Source organism: Ursus arctos, unplaced genomic scaffold, assembly GCF_023065955.2.
Source record: "Ursus arctos isolate Adak ecotype North America unplaced genomic scaffold, UrsArc2.0 scaffold_10, whole genome shotgun sequence".
NCBI lineage: Eukaryota > Metazoa > Chordata > Mammalia > Carnivora > Ursidae > Ursus > Ursus arctos.
In genome coordinates this window covers 67,593,276-67,609,827 of record NW_026622764.1, presented here as the reverse complement: position 1 = coordinate 67,609,827, position 16,552 = coordinate 67,593,276, and the positions used below count along the sequence as shown (strand labels likewise).

Below are 16,552 nucleotides of genomic sequence, written 5' to 3'. Positions count from 1 at the left end.
GGTTCCCATACAAGTAAGAGACATGACTAACTTTCTCTAGTTGAAAACTGACTGTTTTGGTTCATGAAGGCACGGCCTGCTGTATAATGCTGTATAACAGGTAATATACTGTATGTTCTAAACTATATCATTCTTATGAAAAACCCTTTCTTGTGCACATGCCCTTCTGTATTACATACAAAAGATCTCGATCAAATCACGTACTACTTTTATAAGAATTTTCTCAAATATGTAGGCAAACCAGAATCTGTAAGCTTAAGAAAGTAACTTCTCCCATCTTAGTCCTCCCCCTTCCTATTTTTCTGGGAATATGTTTCAGACAGGCTTGGTGGTAATTTTGCTTCGAGAGCATTTCATGGTCAATTTAGAGTGCATAAGTCTTGTTGCTTTCCTATTTTAAAAATGTCAAGTCAATTACTGGCTTGTGAAGCTGCAAAGCCTGCCAGCAGTATACATCTGTGCTATCTCTTCTTGGCCCTTGTACATCCTGGATTGGAGTAAAGGGCTCTATTCATCTGATTCTCATGATGGCATGATGTTTAGAGCATGATGCTGTCCACATACTACTGGAGGTCCCAACAGGAAAGACAGGAAGTACTAGGTTCAATTACCCATACAGAGCTGCCCAGGTATGTTCCTTTGATTTTAGAGCAGAAGTCTAGGAATTGACAGCCACTGGGCTATCCACAGAAAGATTAGTCCATGAAGTGTTTTTCTTTATTTTTTTTTTAAGATTTTATTTATTTATTCGACAGAGATAGAGACAGCCAGCGAGAGAGGGAACACAAGCAGGGGGAGTGGGAGAGGAAGAAGCAGGCTCATAGCGGAAGAGCCTGACGTGGGGCTCGATCCCATAACGCCGGGATCACGCCCTGAGCCGAAGGCAGACGCTTAACCGCTGTGCCACCCAGGCGCCCCAAGTGTTTTTCTTCTAAAATTAATTATCAATATTTTAATATTGTTATATTTTATAATAAAATCTGAATCTTAGCCTCTCTATAAAAATCACTGGGTTTCCATTCTGACATGGCAATAATCAGCCAGTTTGGATGAGACTTATGCTGTTTGTCACACTTCTGATCATTATTACTATCCTTTTCTAATATTGTGCTTGCACTGTTGTGCTGTATTTCTCACACCCAGCCTAGCTTTGCTCACTTGTGCTCCCGGCTTGCATCTATAGGGGCATTTAAGTGTGTGACTCATGTTCTAGTAGATTTTTATTTAAAAATCTTGATTAAGCTTTAAATTAATTGTTTTAAGCCAACAAGAACTATAACCTGTCCTGTAGACTGTACATTTAAGTTGGAAAAAAGGCATAAGCAGTCATTCATTCAACATTTTTTTAATACTTTCTGTGTTCAAAGCATTGTTCTAGACACAGGGATATAATGATACAAAACAATCCTAGTCCCTGCCCTCATGATTTTATAATCCAATTATAATATCATTATTATAATAATATGATAATTACAGTCCAATTCAATTATAAAAATGGTAGATATTTGCTCTGCAAAAGGAAACGGTTGCTATGGGAAAGTGAAAGTGGAACCTTAATCTATACAAAACAACTGTGGAAATTTCCCAAAATATAACACATTCTGTCTGCTCTTGGAGTGAGCACATAATGTGATGTTCTGAGGGATATCTATGCTGCAGGACTGGGAGATGTCACATAAGAATTACCTGGAATGCTTGTTTTCTGAGATTCAGATATAATTATGAAGCTGTAATAAACACAAGCCTCTCATCCTTTGATGATTGTAAGGTCATCTCATGATATCACTAGGTCTCAAGACTATCTTCAGGAACATCAGTCCTTACTGCACTTAACTATAGCTGGAAAAATCCCTCAATCTTTCTGCACCTCACCATCCCCTTTTATAAACAATCTCTAGAGTCCTTTCCAGTTATGAAGCCCTATGATACATGAATGAAAAGACTAAAAATACATGATAAAGGGTTTAGAGTATTATATTTTCTGCCTTGATGGCTACCAAAATACCTTTGAGGGATGGCGTAAGCATGTTAAGGTGATTTTTAAGGTGTGAGTCTTGAAGAAAATTGAGGATTTAGTTTAACGGAGAGAATTTAAGAGAGTATCATAGGTTGGATATGAGCAACAAATCAAAGGTACCAAATATGGGCCATAATAGTAAAGAAATAGGCAAACCACAGGTCACTAGCTGGCAAGAGGGTTGGCAATAGGGAAGAGCCAGAGAGAAGTCCTGAGAGAGAGAGTGAGGCCTGTACATTGACTGGATTAGATCCTAGGGTAGAGAATTTAGTCTTGATCCAATAAGAAGCACTGAAATAGTGTTTTAAGATAATGATTTGAACAATTATGTAGACCAGGCTACTGCTTTCCCACCACCCTCGACATCACTGACAATTTGCAATCCATCCACCTGGATGGTCTCCTGAGTTCCTGGGCAACAAAGGCTCAGCAGCTTTAAGGTCTTGAAAGAATTGGTCACAGCCTAATGTCAAGTGAGCTGTGCTAAATCAAACTGTGACTGAAATGAAATTACAAATGCAAGCAGGCTTACAGATAGATCTATTTTTCTAAAAGTCAATGGCAAAAAATTTTTCGTCTATAGTCTGAGTCAACCCTAGATAAACTGCCATTGCCACTCTTCCTCCTGTCCTTGGCTAAGTATAAAGATATGTTAACAACAGAAGACAAAAGAAATAGAGTTAACTGATTTTCAGATCTACCTGGTTATTTATAAATGGCAGGCAGGGCATCATTTTCCTGGATTTTTTGGTTCAAGAAGTTTGAGATTGAGTTTTATAAAGTCTTTCACCTTTTTTAAAAGTAAAAAATGAAAAAAAGAATAGTAATGTGCTATGTTGACCCAGTAGAATTGGATTTATAAATGCCAAAAGATGATTTCCAAATTAAGATGATTTAAAATACAAGGAAAAAACAACTGCCTGCCATTATCCCTGGCTATATCAGCAAGTGTTCCAGAGCATTAATTTGAATAATCATGGATTTCTTCAGTCCTTTACAGTACCCCCAGAAACAGTTTTGTTTAATTATTTTTTCTAAATTTGAAAGTTATTAACTCAGCAGGATGCTAGCCAAGAGAAGTAAACTCTGAGCTCAATTTCAAAATTCCTTGGAAAAAATATGTAGAGCCTACATAGTTTGTATTGAGTCCTCATTTTGAGACATTTCCTTATAAGCTTTCCTTTATTTATTCTATGAAGTAAATCCTATGCCAGTTTTGCAGATAATTCAGCTTTAATTGGCAACATCTCAAAGCAAGGGAAGGGGCAACCTTAAGGTTTCACAACCTTAAAATTTTTGGTCGAGAAATGGAAGATAAATAACTGGGAATTTATACATCTGAACTATTTGGAGCCATTGTTTTGATATTTTGAAAATATTTATGGTGCAGGTGGCATGAGATCAATCATAGTTTATCAAGCTTAAATTTTGGACCACTGTTCTAAGCAGAACTGCTTTGTGTCACTGAAAAATAGAAGGTCATGGCATCAAAACATTTGTGTTTTTTGGACTTCACCTGCCATATCTGAGGTATGGCCCACTTGCTACAGAGGATGGGTTAAGGGTTTGCTCTATGCAAGTAGAACTTTTGTAAACAAAATTACGTTTTGAATGTAATAAGGAAGGTTCTATTTAAAGAATCCTACCCTTCAATCCATCCTCTATATCATAAAATGACCTTTTTAAAGAGGTATAAATCAGAGCATACCATTCTTGTTCCTGCTGAAAATGTTCAGTGATTTATCATCACGTATACCTAATCTGTCTCCAGAAACTTCAATTTGCCCACTCCAATTATAATCACAACAATCACTTTTTACTCCTGTGACATAAAGTGAGGATTATTCCTAATATCACATGAGCCCTTTGATTATTATACCTAAGTGGTCTAGATTGGAACACCATGAACACAGTGGAAACCATGGCAACACATCAATTTTTTTTTTTTAATACTTGCTTTTCTGTTTTGTCATCCTTTAGGAAAGCTCTCCTTTTTTGTCTGGTGAACCCATTCATTTCCACTTGAATCATCACTTTCTGTTTATAGACTTGCCCAACATCTGCAATAGTTAACTGTCTTAATCATTGTATTCCTATGGTGTTTGAACTTCTATTATAACCATTGGGTGTTAATGTGGAAAACAAAGGCAAAAGAAAAATTAAATTTCCTTACGACATATAGCCCATTGACAAGTTCTCGAAAGAGTCAGAGTGAATGAAGCATGAGAGACTATGAACTCTGAGAAACAAACTGAGGGCTTCTGAGGGGAGGGGGGTAGGGGAATGGGACAGGCTGGTGATGGGTAGTAAGGAGGGCACGTATTGCATGGTGCACTGGGTGTTATACGCAACTAATGAATCATCGAACTTTACATCAAAAACCAGGGATGTACTGTATGGTGACTAACATAATATAATAAAAAAATATTATTATAAAAAAAAAGAGAGTGACATTCCTCTCGGAGCTCAGCTGCCTGGATGTTAATACTTTGCTAAAGTCAAGAGGCAATCTTATCCCAACCCCCCCAGGATCCTCTAAGTCTTCTTTAACATACGAAAATTCCTTTGGAGGCTTCCTTTATCTCTACCCTTAAGATAAATGTTAGCCATCATCCTCCAAGCCCATTGATACACATCTGAAGAGCCTCTTGACTGAGTTTTTACTAAACACTAACAAATGACTTTTTCCTAATAATAGTTAGTCCCCTCAGGATCCTGGAAACCTTGTTTCCAAAATACCTTGGAGGCTTGTACTGTTCCTAACCCCCTCCCAACTTGAAAGCATATAATCAGTCACTCGTCACACCACTGCAGCTCTTTCTGCCCATGGGTCCTGTCCCTGTGCTTTAATAAAACATTTTTGCACCAAAGATGTCTCAAAAATTCTTTCTTGGCTGTCGGCTCCAAACCCCAACATTTTTCTACATCAAGTGTGACTATAATTACGCCAGAACATGCTGGTCTCCTCTTGTATACTCTGAGATCTGTGAGGGCAGGGGATACTGTTTTATACAACCTTGTGTCTATAGTGCCTAAAATATAGGCTGCACTTAACAAATGTCTACATAAAAAATGAATTAATAAAACAATAGTGAATCCTTTTATAAAATGAAAGACTGTGTGATGCAAATAACCATACCCTGATCCATTTGGTTTATGGGTTTAGATATTTGTCTACTAGGTTTTTGTTAATTGTGGTACAACAATATATCATGTAGCTTTAGAGAAAACAATAGGAAAATTTTCTCAGATATTTTCATACCTGATTTATGTACTGGAATGTCAAAAGGAAATGACTGGAATGACTAAGGAAAGTGGTGGAAAGGAAAATGAAAATCCTAGGCTTCAATCTATTTTGTTATTAATTTTCTTTTTTTTTTTTTTTTTTTTTTAGATTTTATTTATTTATTTGACAGAGAGAGACAGCCAGCGAGAGAGGGAACACAAACAGGGGGAGTGGGAGAGGAAGAAGGAGGCTCCCAGTGGAGGAGCCTGATGTGGGGCTTGATCCCAGAATGCTGGGATCACGCCTTGAGCTGAAGGCAGATGCTTAATGACTGAGATACCCAGGCGCCCCTATTTTGTTACTAATTTTCAACCTTGGTTCTCTTACCAGACTGGAAAAGGTATAATAAAATTGTCTGGTTTGAGCTGCCTCTCCCCATCTCTAGAAGAGATACCATTATCTAGAGCAATGTCCTGAAGGCTGGAAATCCTTTTGGGGAATGAAGTCCTTGCTTAGCTGCTCTAGCACACCAGGTGTCAATATCCTCCCTGTCATCTTCAGCAATTCAGATTTGGCTGACAATTCCTGAAAAGCACATCTCAAAATCCTCTCCTTCCAGGAGGCCTCCTTTGATCAACCTCTCAGTGCACAGGTTCCCAGTTTGAACAAAACTGCATTTCATTTGTTGTTATTTTGCTTTATAAACATTCTTAAGCATTTCATGTCTGTTCAGGATTCTTAATCATAATGAAATCTTTCTCAGGGAAACATGTACACATTCCATTTCTTTGATACCCTTTTTCTTTTTCTTTTCTTTTTTTTTAATGTTTTTTTATTATATTATGTTAGTCACCATACAGTACATCCCTGGTTTCTGATGTAAAGTTCGATGATTCATTAGTTGCGTATAACACCCAGTGCACCATGAAATACGTGCCCTCCTTACTACCCATCACCAGTCTATCCCGTTCCCCTACCCCCTCCCCTCTGAAGCCCTCAGTTTGTTTCTCAGAGTCCATAGTCTCTCATGCTTCATTCCCCCTTCTGATTACCCCCCTTTCTTTATCCCTTTCTTCCCCTACCGATCTTCCTAGTTCTTATGTTCCATAGATGAGAGAAATTATATGAACCGAGATGCCCTTCAACAGATGACTGGATTAAGAAGTTGTGGTCCATATATACAATGGAATATTACTCAGCTATCAGAAGGAATGAGTTCTCAACATTTGCTACAACATGGACGGCACTGGAGGAGATAATGCTAAGTGAAATAAGTCAAGCAGAGAAAGACAATTATCATATGACACCCTTTTTCTATACCCAAAGGCAACCAGCAGAGGATTCACTGAATGTTGACAAATTAATACATCTGTAGGAAATATTTACCATAGCTTCGACTTTTTCCTCATTTCCAAGCACTCCCCACTAAGTGATACATGGAATATTTAATTCTAATGACTTCTTTCTTTTGTTAGAAAATATCATAGCATCTCTTAAAATTAATTGGAAGTCCTAAATTGCAAAAAGTGAAATCCTATGATGCTGTATCTCAAAACCAGAATAGAATAAATATGTGGTACGTCAGGAAGCCTAGGTTTTAGTCCTGGTTTTATCCTGATAGACATTACTTTTCATTATTAATGACTATGCATCATTATTTCAGTTTTCAAGTATGTAAAGCAGAATAATAAAGATACTCTGTCACTGTCATACAATTGGTGGGAAGATTATTTAGATAAGATGGAAACATGCTTCAAAAAGAAAAAGCCACTACCTTTGAAGCATCCTCATTTCCTTCCTTGTGTTGTACACGACACAGGTACTCAGTGATGTGCTGATAAATGGGCTCTATGGGGAGAAAAAAAAATGACCCAATTTATAGCATTTACAGATCTCTGTGGTGCAAATACTCCCATCATGATTGATTTCAAGTTATCAATAGTTTAACAACCAGCTTGCAAAACTCTTAACTATTAACAATTGGTTCTTGACTGACTTTGGCCCGCTGACTTGACATATTAAATTAGATCATTAGAATATAACACACTCCCCCCGCCCAAAAAAATCAGTCATTTTCAGTATGAGAAAGTGAAGATTACTTCTGACCTTCACATAAGTCCTTCTACTGTTATATCTATGTGGTATTCTAGGATGCCAGAGAAACAGGGCAATAAAAAACAACACATTGGAGAGGTTCCAAGATGGCAGTGTAGGAGGACCCTGAATTCAAGTCCTCTTATGGACACACTGAATTTATGAACTTATATCTACATATATACAATTGCTCCTGAAGAACTGAGGACTGATTGAACAGCTTCTGCACAGCAAACAATAAAGAAACCATATAGAGAACAGGAGAGAAGGAAACATAATAATGATGGGAACCCCATCTCCAACATGGTGACCTGGAGTAGGGAGTGATATCACTGAGGGGTCTGTGCATAGACTTGCCTGCCCTGGGGTACAGAAGGAACAAAAAAGCAGTTTAAAGGGCAATTAGACTGTAAATGAAAGAAATCCATTTACTAATCCTAGAGTGTTCATGAAATGGGCAGAGAACTCCTGGAACTTGTTTTGGGGTCAGAGGCACTAGTGGTTACCACTTTTTAGTTCCTTTCCAACTTGACAGTTGGATGGGAGCAGAGTCCAAGCACTCTAGGCAGCCTGTTAGAGCTACCTCAGTATACCCTGGGCTCCTAGCCCATACCAGCTCCAGCTGACTGCCCCGCCCATTGTAGCTCTGGTGCCATGAACCCTGGGACCCCTGCCCACATCAGCCCAAGCTCCAGCTGTCCCGTCAAGATGGCCCTGGTACAGCATGCCCTGGACTCCCTGGCCGATGCCTGTTCCAGCTCTAGCCTGCCTGTCAAAGCTGCCAGGCACACACAGTTTACACACAGGGCACTCCAACACAATGACATTCCTTCAAGACTGGAATAGGTATCTATTCCACCTAATTCATGGAAACAAACACAGAAAATCAAACAAAATGAGGAGACAGAGGAGTATGTTCCAAAAAAGGATAAAACCCTTGGGGGAAAAATAACCCTAATGAAGTAGAGAAAAGTAATTTGCCTGATAGTGTTTAAAGTAATGGTCATAAAGATGTTCACTGAACTTAGAAAAAAGAGTGGAGGAACACAGTAAGAACTTCAAAAAGAGTTAGAAAACATAAGAAGAATAAATCAGAGTTGAAGAATACAATAACTTGGGGTGTCTGGGTGGCACAGCGGTTAAGCGTCTGCCTTCGGCTCAGGGCGTGATCCCGGTGTTATGGGATCGAGCCCCACATCAGGCTCCTCTGCTGTGAGCCTGCTTCTTCCTCTCCCACTCCCTCTGCTTGTGTTCCCTCTCTCGCTGGCTGTCTCTATCTCTGTCAAATAAATAAATAAAATCTTTTTAAAAAAAAAAGAATACAATAACTTAAATGAAAAATACACTAGAGGGAATCGATAGCAAATTAGTTTATACAGAAGAACAGATCAACAATCTGGAAAGCAGAATAGTGGAAATTACCTAATCAGAACAGCAGAAAGAAAATATAACTATAAAAAATAAGAATAATTTAAGAGACCTCTGTGACAACACCAAGCACATTTACATTTACATTTTGGATCCCAGAAGGAGAAGAGATAAAAAGAGGGGCAGAAAACTTATTTGAAGAAATAATGGCTGAAAAATTTCCTAACCTGGGGAAGGAAATAGATACTCAGTTCCACGAAACACAGAGACTCCCAAAACAAGATGAACCCAAAGAGATCCACACCATAACTAAAATGATAAAAGTTAAAGAATTCTGTAATTATACTAAAAACTACTTAACTGTATACTTTGAACACATAAATGTTATAGTATGTAAACTTATGAAAGAAGACAGTCTTAAAGGCAGCAAGAGAACAATAAAGAATCACATACAAAAAACCCATAAGACTATCAGTTGACTTTTCAAAAAAATTTCACAGGACAGAAGAGAGTGGCAGGATATATTTGACATGCTGAAAGGAAAAAGAAAATACAACTAAGAATACTCTACCAAGTAACATCATCATTCAGAGTTGAAGGTGAGATAAAGAGTTTCCCAGGCAGATAAAACTAAGAGTTCATCACCACCAAACCAGACTTATAGGAAACGTTAAAGGTCTTCTGTAAGTGGGGGAAAAAGGCCATAACTAGAAATAAAATATATGAAAAAAATATTACTGGTAAAAGTAAATATATAGTAAAGGCAGTGGATAGCCACTTAAAAAGCAAGTATAAAGATTAAAAACAAAAGTAGTAAAATCAGCTATAAATACAATAGTTAAGGGATAAACAAAATAAAAATATGGTGTCAAAAACATAAAACTTGGAGGGGAGTAAAAATGTACTGCTTTTGGAATGCATATAAACATATGCAGTGACTATCAAGTTAAATAGACTGAGATACCTATATAACAAGACTCATTTATATGTTACCTACAAGAGACTCACTTCAGATTTAAGACACACAGAGAATGAAAGTGAAGGGATGAAAAAAGATATTCCATGCAAATGGAAATGAAAAGAAAGCTGAGATAGCTATACCGAGACAAAACAGACTTTAAAAACAAAAATTGTAAACAAAACACAAAAAGGGCATTACATAATGATAAAGGGATTAATTCAAGAAGAGGACATAACACTTATAAATATTTACACATCCAACATAGGGGCACCTAAATATATACAACAAGTATAAAAAGATCTAAAAGGAGAAATTGACCATGATACAATAATAGTAAAGGACTTAACACCTCACTCACATCAATGGATAGATCATCCAGAAAGAAAATCAGTAGGGAAACATTGGCCTTAAATGACACTTATACCAGATGGACTTAATGGATATATACAGAACATTTTATCTAAAAACTGCAGAATATTCTTTCAAGTGCACATGGAACATTCTCCAAGATAAATCACATGTTAGGTTGCAACATAAGCCTCAATCAATTCAAGAAGACAAGTCATATCAAGCATCTCCTCTGACCATCATAATATGCAACTAGAAATCATCAAGAGAAGAAAACTGAGAAAAACACATGGAGAAACATGTGGAGACTAAACAACATACTAAACAATCATATGTCAATGAGGTAATTAAAAAATACCTTGAGACAAATAAAAATGAAAACACAATTTTCCAAAATCTATGAGACATCATAAAAGCAGTTCTAAGAGGGAAGTTGATAGCAATACAGACTTCCCTCAAGAAAAAAGAAAAATACCAAATAAACAATACAACTTTACACCTAAAGGAACTAGAAGAAGAAGAAAAAAAGTCCAGAGTCAGTAAAAGAAAGGAAATAATAAAGATCAAATTAAAATAAATGAAATACTCAAAAGCAATCAAAAAGATCAATGACACTGAACTGGTTCACTGAAAAAATGAAATCACTGAACCTCTAGCCAGACTCATCAAGAAAGAGAAAGGGATCAATCGATAAAATCAGAAATGAAAGGGAAGTTACAATTGACACCAGAGAAACACAAAGGATCGTAAAAGACTACCATGAACAATTACATGCCAAAAAATTGGAAAACTTTGAAGAAATGTATAAATTCTTACAAACACACAACCTTTGAAGACTGAATCATGAAGAAATAGAAAATCTAAATAGACGAATTACAAGCAATAAAATGCAATTACTAATTAAAAACTCTTCAAAACAAAAATCTAGGACCAGATAGCTTCACAGGCAAATTGTACCAGATATTTAAAGAAGAGTTAATTCCTATTTTTCTCAAATTATTCCAAAAAATTGAAGAGGATGAAATGCTTCCAAACTTATTTTATGAGGCTTGCATTACCCTAATATCAAAACCAGACAAAGGCACCACATACACAAAAACTACAGGCCAAGATTTCTGATGAACATAGATGTAAATACCCTCAACAAAATATTAGCAAACTGATTTCAAAAATACATTAGTAGGATCATATACCATGATCACATGGGATTTATTCCACGGATGCAAGGATGGTTCATCATTCACAAATCAATCAATATATCACATTAACAAATCAAAGGATAATATCATATGATCATCTCAATAAATGCAGAAAAAGCATTTGCCAAAATTCAACATGCATTTATGACAAAAACTCTCAACAATGTGGATATGGATAGAATGGACCTCAACATAATAAAGACCACATATAACAAACCCATAGCTAACATCATACTCAACGGTGAAAAGCTAAAAGCTTTCTTTTTTTTTAAGATTTTATTTTATTCTATTTTATTTATTTGAGAGAGAGAGCAAGCACAAGTCAGGGGAGGAAGGGCAGAGGGAGAGGGAGAAGCAGACTTCCTACTAAGTAGGGAGCCTGATATGGGGCTTGATCCCAGGACCTGGCTGAAGGGAGACACTTAATGGACTGAGCCACCCAGATGCCCCCAAAGCTTTCTTTCTAATATGAGGAATAAGACAAGGATGCTCACTCTCATCACTTTTATTCTATATAGTACTAGAAATCCTAGCCCTGCAATCACACAAGAAAAAGAAAAGAAGGCAACAAAATTGGAAAGGAAGAAATAAAATTATCACTATTTGCAAATGACATGATACTATATATAGAAAACCCTAAAGACAACCAAAAGCTATTAGGACTAATAAGTGAATTCAGTAAAGTTGCAGGATACAATATTAATATCTAGAAATCAGTTGCATTTCTGTACACTAATAATGAGCTATCAGAAAGAAGAACTAAGAAAACCATTCCATTTTCAATAGCACCAGAAAGAATAAAATACCCAGGAATGAAATTTAACCAAGGAGGTGAAAGATTTGTACTTTGAAAACTATAACATTGATAAAAGAAACCAAAGATAACACAAATAAATTGAAAGATATATTATGCTCATGGATTGGAAGAACTAATGTTAAAATTTCCATACTAGCCAAAGCAATCTACAGATTCAGTACAATCCTTAGCAAAATTTCAATGGCATTTCCTTCACAGACCTAGAACGAAAAATCCTAGATTTTTTATGGAACCACAAAAGATTCCGAATAGCCAAAGCAATCTTGAGAAAGAACAAAGTTGATTTCCCTGATTTCAAACTATGCTACAAAGCTACACTAATCAAAACAGTGTGGTACTGGCATGAAAACAGACACACAGATCAATGCATGAGAATAGAGCCCTGAAATAAACCCACACATATATGTTCAGTTAATCAATGATAAGAAAAGTAAGAACATACAATGGGGAAAAGATAGTCTCTTCAATAAATGGTTTTGGGAAAACTGGGCATGCAAAAGAGTGAAACTGGACCATTATCTTATATCATATACAAAAAGAAATTCAAAATGGATTAAAGACTTGAGTGTAAGACCTGAAACCATAAAACTTCTGAAAGAAAACAGACAGTAAGCTCTGATATTAGTCCCAGCAATTGTTTTTTTGGACCAGTCTCTTTAAGCAAGGGCAAAAAAAGCTAAAATAAATAAATGGGATTACAATAACCTAAAAAAGCTTCTGCACAGTGAAGAAAACCATTAACAAAATGAAAAAGCAACCTACTGAATAAAGGAAAATATTTGCAAATTACACCTCTGATAAGGAGTTAATATCTAAAATATATAAATAACTTACATATCTTAATATCCAAAACCAAACAACCTGGTTAGAAATTGGACAAAAGACTTGAATAGACATTTTTTTCCAAAAGAGACATACAGACGGCCAATAGACATGTGAAGAGATGCTCAACATCACTAATTATCAGAGAAATGCAAATCAAAACCACAAGGAGATTTCACCTCACACCTGTCATAATGGCTAGAATAAAAAAGATAGGAAATAACAAGTGTTGTTGAGGATGTGAAGAAAAGGGAACCTCCTTATACTCTTTGTGAGAATGTGAACCAGTACAGCATCTGTGGAAAACAGTAGGGAGGTTCCTCAAAACATTAAAAATAGAACTACTGTAAGATCCAGAATGTGAGTGGGAATATCCACTTCTGGGTGTCTATCTAATGAAAATGAAAATAGTAATTTGAAGAAATATATGCACCCTGTGTGCAATGCAGAATTACTTACAATAGCCAAGATATGGAAGCACCCTAAGCATCCATGGATGGAAGAAGAGATAAAGAAAATGTGATATATGTGTATACACACATGCACAGGCATGCACACGCATGCAATGGAATATTACTCAGCCATAAAAAAGAATGAAATCTTGCCATTTGTGACAACATAGGTGGACCTAAAAAGTATTATGCTAAGGGAAATAAATCAGACAAAGAAAAATACCATGTTTTCACTTATATGTGGACTCTAAAAAACAAAACAAACAAAATGGAAACAAACTCATCATTATAGGAAACATACTGTTGATTACCAGAGAGGGGCAGGTAAAATAGGTGAAGAGCATTAAGACATACAAATTTCCAGTTATAAAACAAATAAATAATGGGGATGTAATGTACAACATAGGAAATATAGGAAAATAATATTATAATAAGGCTGTATGCTGATAGATGGTAACTAGACTTATTGTGGGGATCATATCATAATATATATAAGTTTCAAATCACTGTGATATACACCTGAAAGTAATAGGATGTAATAGTATGTCAGTTATACTTAAAAAAAATCGACACAGTGGGGGCACCTGGGTGGCTCAGTCGGTTAAGTGTCTGCCTTCTGCTCAGGTCATGATCCTGGAGTCCTGGGATTGAGCCCTGCATCAGGCTCCCTGCTCAGCAGGGAGTCTGCTTCTCCCTCTGCCCCTCACTCTGCTCGTGCTCTCTCACTTGCTCTCTCGCGCTCTCAAATAAATAAAATCTTATAAAAAAATCAACACATTGATTTTAAAAAAAATCTTGCTTCTCTTTCTGTTTTGCAACAGCTAACAAATAAGATTTACTGTGGACCCCCAAGGTAGAACTCAGTGGCTGCAGAAATCTCTTCCCAGCTAATTATTTTGCATCCTAAGTGAAATGCAGAAAAAGAAATTATTATACCTAATGTTTAATGAATACTTATGATGTGCCTGACACTTCATGTGTATTGATTCATCTAATCCTCACAACCACCTTGTGTGGACATGTAATGTTTTGCCCCATGTTACATTGCAGGAAATTGAAGCCCAAGCGCGCAGAAAACAATGCAGTAAGAATACAATCCTAGGCAACTTGGTGTCAGCCAGGGCCCTTTACTACCAAACGTGAGCTCCCATTTCTCTGTGAACTACCTTTAGCATAGCATTAATGTAAATTAGTTTCTTCAATTACTTTAAACCTATTCTACCAACGAGAATAGCTAGTTGCACTTATCACAATACAGTTATTTCCATTTCTATCCTTGGCTTTATAGCAGGAAGACTTAGTGAAAAATTCTGCTCATTAAGAGAGGATGCTAATTGGTTTCTATTAATGGCTCAGATATTCATCCTCATCATTTAATCTTAATTTAGACTATTATTTCCATATGGTAATTGCAAGATTCCCCTGTACTTGATATAGATCAGGGTAAAGTGTTTTCTCCAAAACTATTGAAATAAACAGTATACTGCAAACCTATTGCATAAAGTGAACTCAACCTGCTTTTTACTATTTGTACAATGTTTCTGTCTCTGACCCTAAACAAAGTCTTCTTACTTGGACTTTGATTTTTTACATTATTGTGAATTTCCTACAAATAGAACTTCACATTTTTTTCTTTAGCTGCTAGACCAAGAGAAGAATGAAGTAAACATAAAGCGCTCAGGAGACTGGGAAGGAGGGTCATGGTGGGGATTTGGGAGGGAGGTTTGGTTTTTAATGAATCCTGGTTTACCGAGTAGAGATAGGAGTGAGTGTGGATTAGAGATAATTTTCACGGCAGACCAGAAGTTATGAAAGGCTAAGCCACAGTTCAGTTCTACCAAGGAAACAGCTGAGAAAAACTGCATAAACAGACCTCATAGAGATCCATTTCATTATATTAACTGCTACAGGGGAGGGATTCTGTTGTGCAGAACTGTTTATTGTCATGGTATCTCATGCCCTGCTTGGAACTTCTCTATATAAAAATGGAAGGAATTGGGAAGGGTGGGTCACAAATACACCCGAAATAAGATCCAATTCATCTTCTTCATTATGGAAGAATTCCCCAAACATCTTTCTTAACGCATACCGGTGGAAATGTTTTCCTTACTGTGCATTTCCTGGATATATTTGTAAAGCATGTTGCATGGATCCTTTCTGCAAGTAGCCATAGCTCAAAAAGGTTGATTTGATCTGTGACCTATCAGCTTGCACTGCAGCAAACAAGCCAGAGTAGGGTTCTGTTCTTTAGGTATTTCAAGAATTGCCTCTTCTAGATAATTTCTGCTCCCTCTTTTCTCTCTTTTAACAATCTCATTTTAGAGTTATAAAAGCCCTCTAATTATTTTTAGAAGTAAACGATTGTATAAATAATGCACAAATACTCAATCCAAATCTTATGCCATAAGATTTTTCTCTCTTGCTTTAGGCTCTGAGTTTCAGAAATACTTGATTAGTTGTAAGTGCTAAATGAACAAAGAGAGTGAGAAGTAGTGAAGAGCATGGGTAAAAATGAATGCTCTAATTTGAGTCTTTCTGGTCAGTCAGGGACAAAGCAATTTAACTAGTAATTTAGCTAGAATCAAAGTTATACATTATGAATCTACATAAAGATGAATTTTCAAAACATTTCCAGTTATAGAAGAGGTTTTCATACCATGAATATTAAATTCTATTTGTCACTTCTTTTCATTATTATTTTATTTAGCTTTTCCAATTTTTAATGTTTCTTAATATAATATATTCACAATGTTAAAGTAAAAAAAATAAATGAGGTTTAGCAAACAGTTGGTATTCAATAAGTTTCTGTTGAATGGAATGCATGAATTAAATAATTAAAGCCCTTCCTCAGCCCTAGCCCTAATTTTAGTTCCTAAAGACATGCACTTTAAGAAAAAATCTGTTCTTTATGACTTAAGTTTATTAGAGAAGTTTTAGGTTCACAGCAAAGTTGAGAAGGCACAGAGATTTCCCCTATTCCCACCCACGTGTAGCCTTCCCATCAGGATGGTACATTTATTACAATTAATGAAATTACATTGACATATCATAAATACCCAAAGTTTATAGTTCACATCGCTTTTTGTGTTGTACCTTCCATAGGTTTAGACAAAAGTACAAAAGCAGAATGACATATGTCCATCGTTATAGTATCATATAGAATATTTTCACTGCCCTCCAATCCTCTGTGCACTACCTACCCGCTCCTCCCCCTTTCCACTCCTAGCTCCTAAGGCAGTCACTGATTT

At 36.3% G+C, this 16,552-nt stretch overlaps 1 protein-coding gene and 1 long non-coding RNA gene across 7 annotated transcripts in view; one reads left to right on the top strand and one right to left on the bottom strand.

The window, feature by feature from the left end:
- Positions 1-6,741, top strand: part of LOC130543177 (uncharacterized) — a 28,895-nt gene extending 22,154 nt beyond the window's left edge. The window contains exon 3 of the long non-coding RNA XR_008958314.1: positions 6,338-6,741. This is a non-coding gene — a long non-coding RNA (uncharacterized LOC130543177). The remainder of the gene's footprint in view (positions 1-6,337) is intronic.
- LOC113251236 (uncharacterized) overlaps positions 1-16,552 on the bottom strand; it is a 573,820-nt gene that overhangs the window by 181,294 nt on the left and 375,974 nt on the right. For all 6 annotated transcript variants that reach the window (XM_057309344.1, XM_057309347.1, XM_057309351.1 and 3 more), the window contains one exon: positions 7,018-7,091. In XM_057309344.1, coding sequence (XP_057165327.1) covers positions 7,018-7,091 — 74 coding nt within the window. The remainder of the gene's footprint in view (positions 1-7,017; positions 7,092-16,552) is intronic.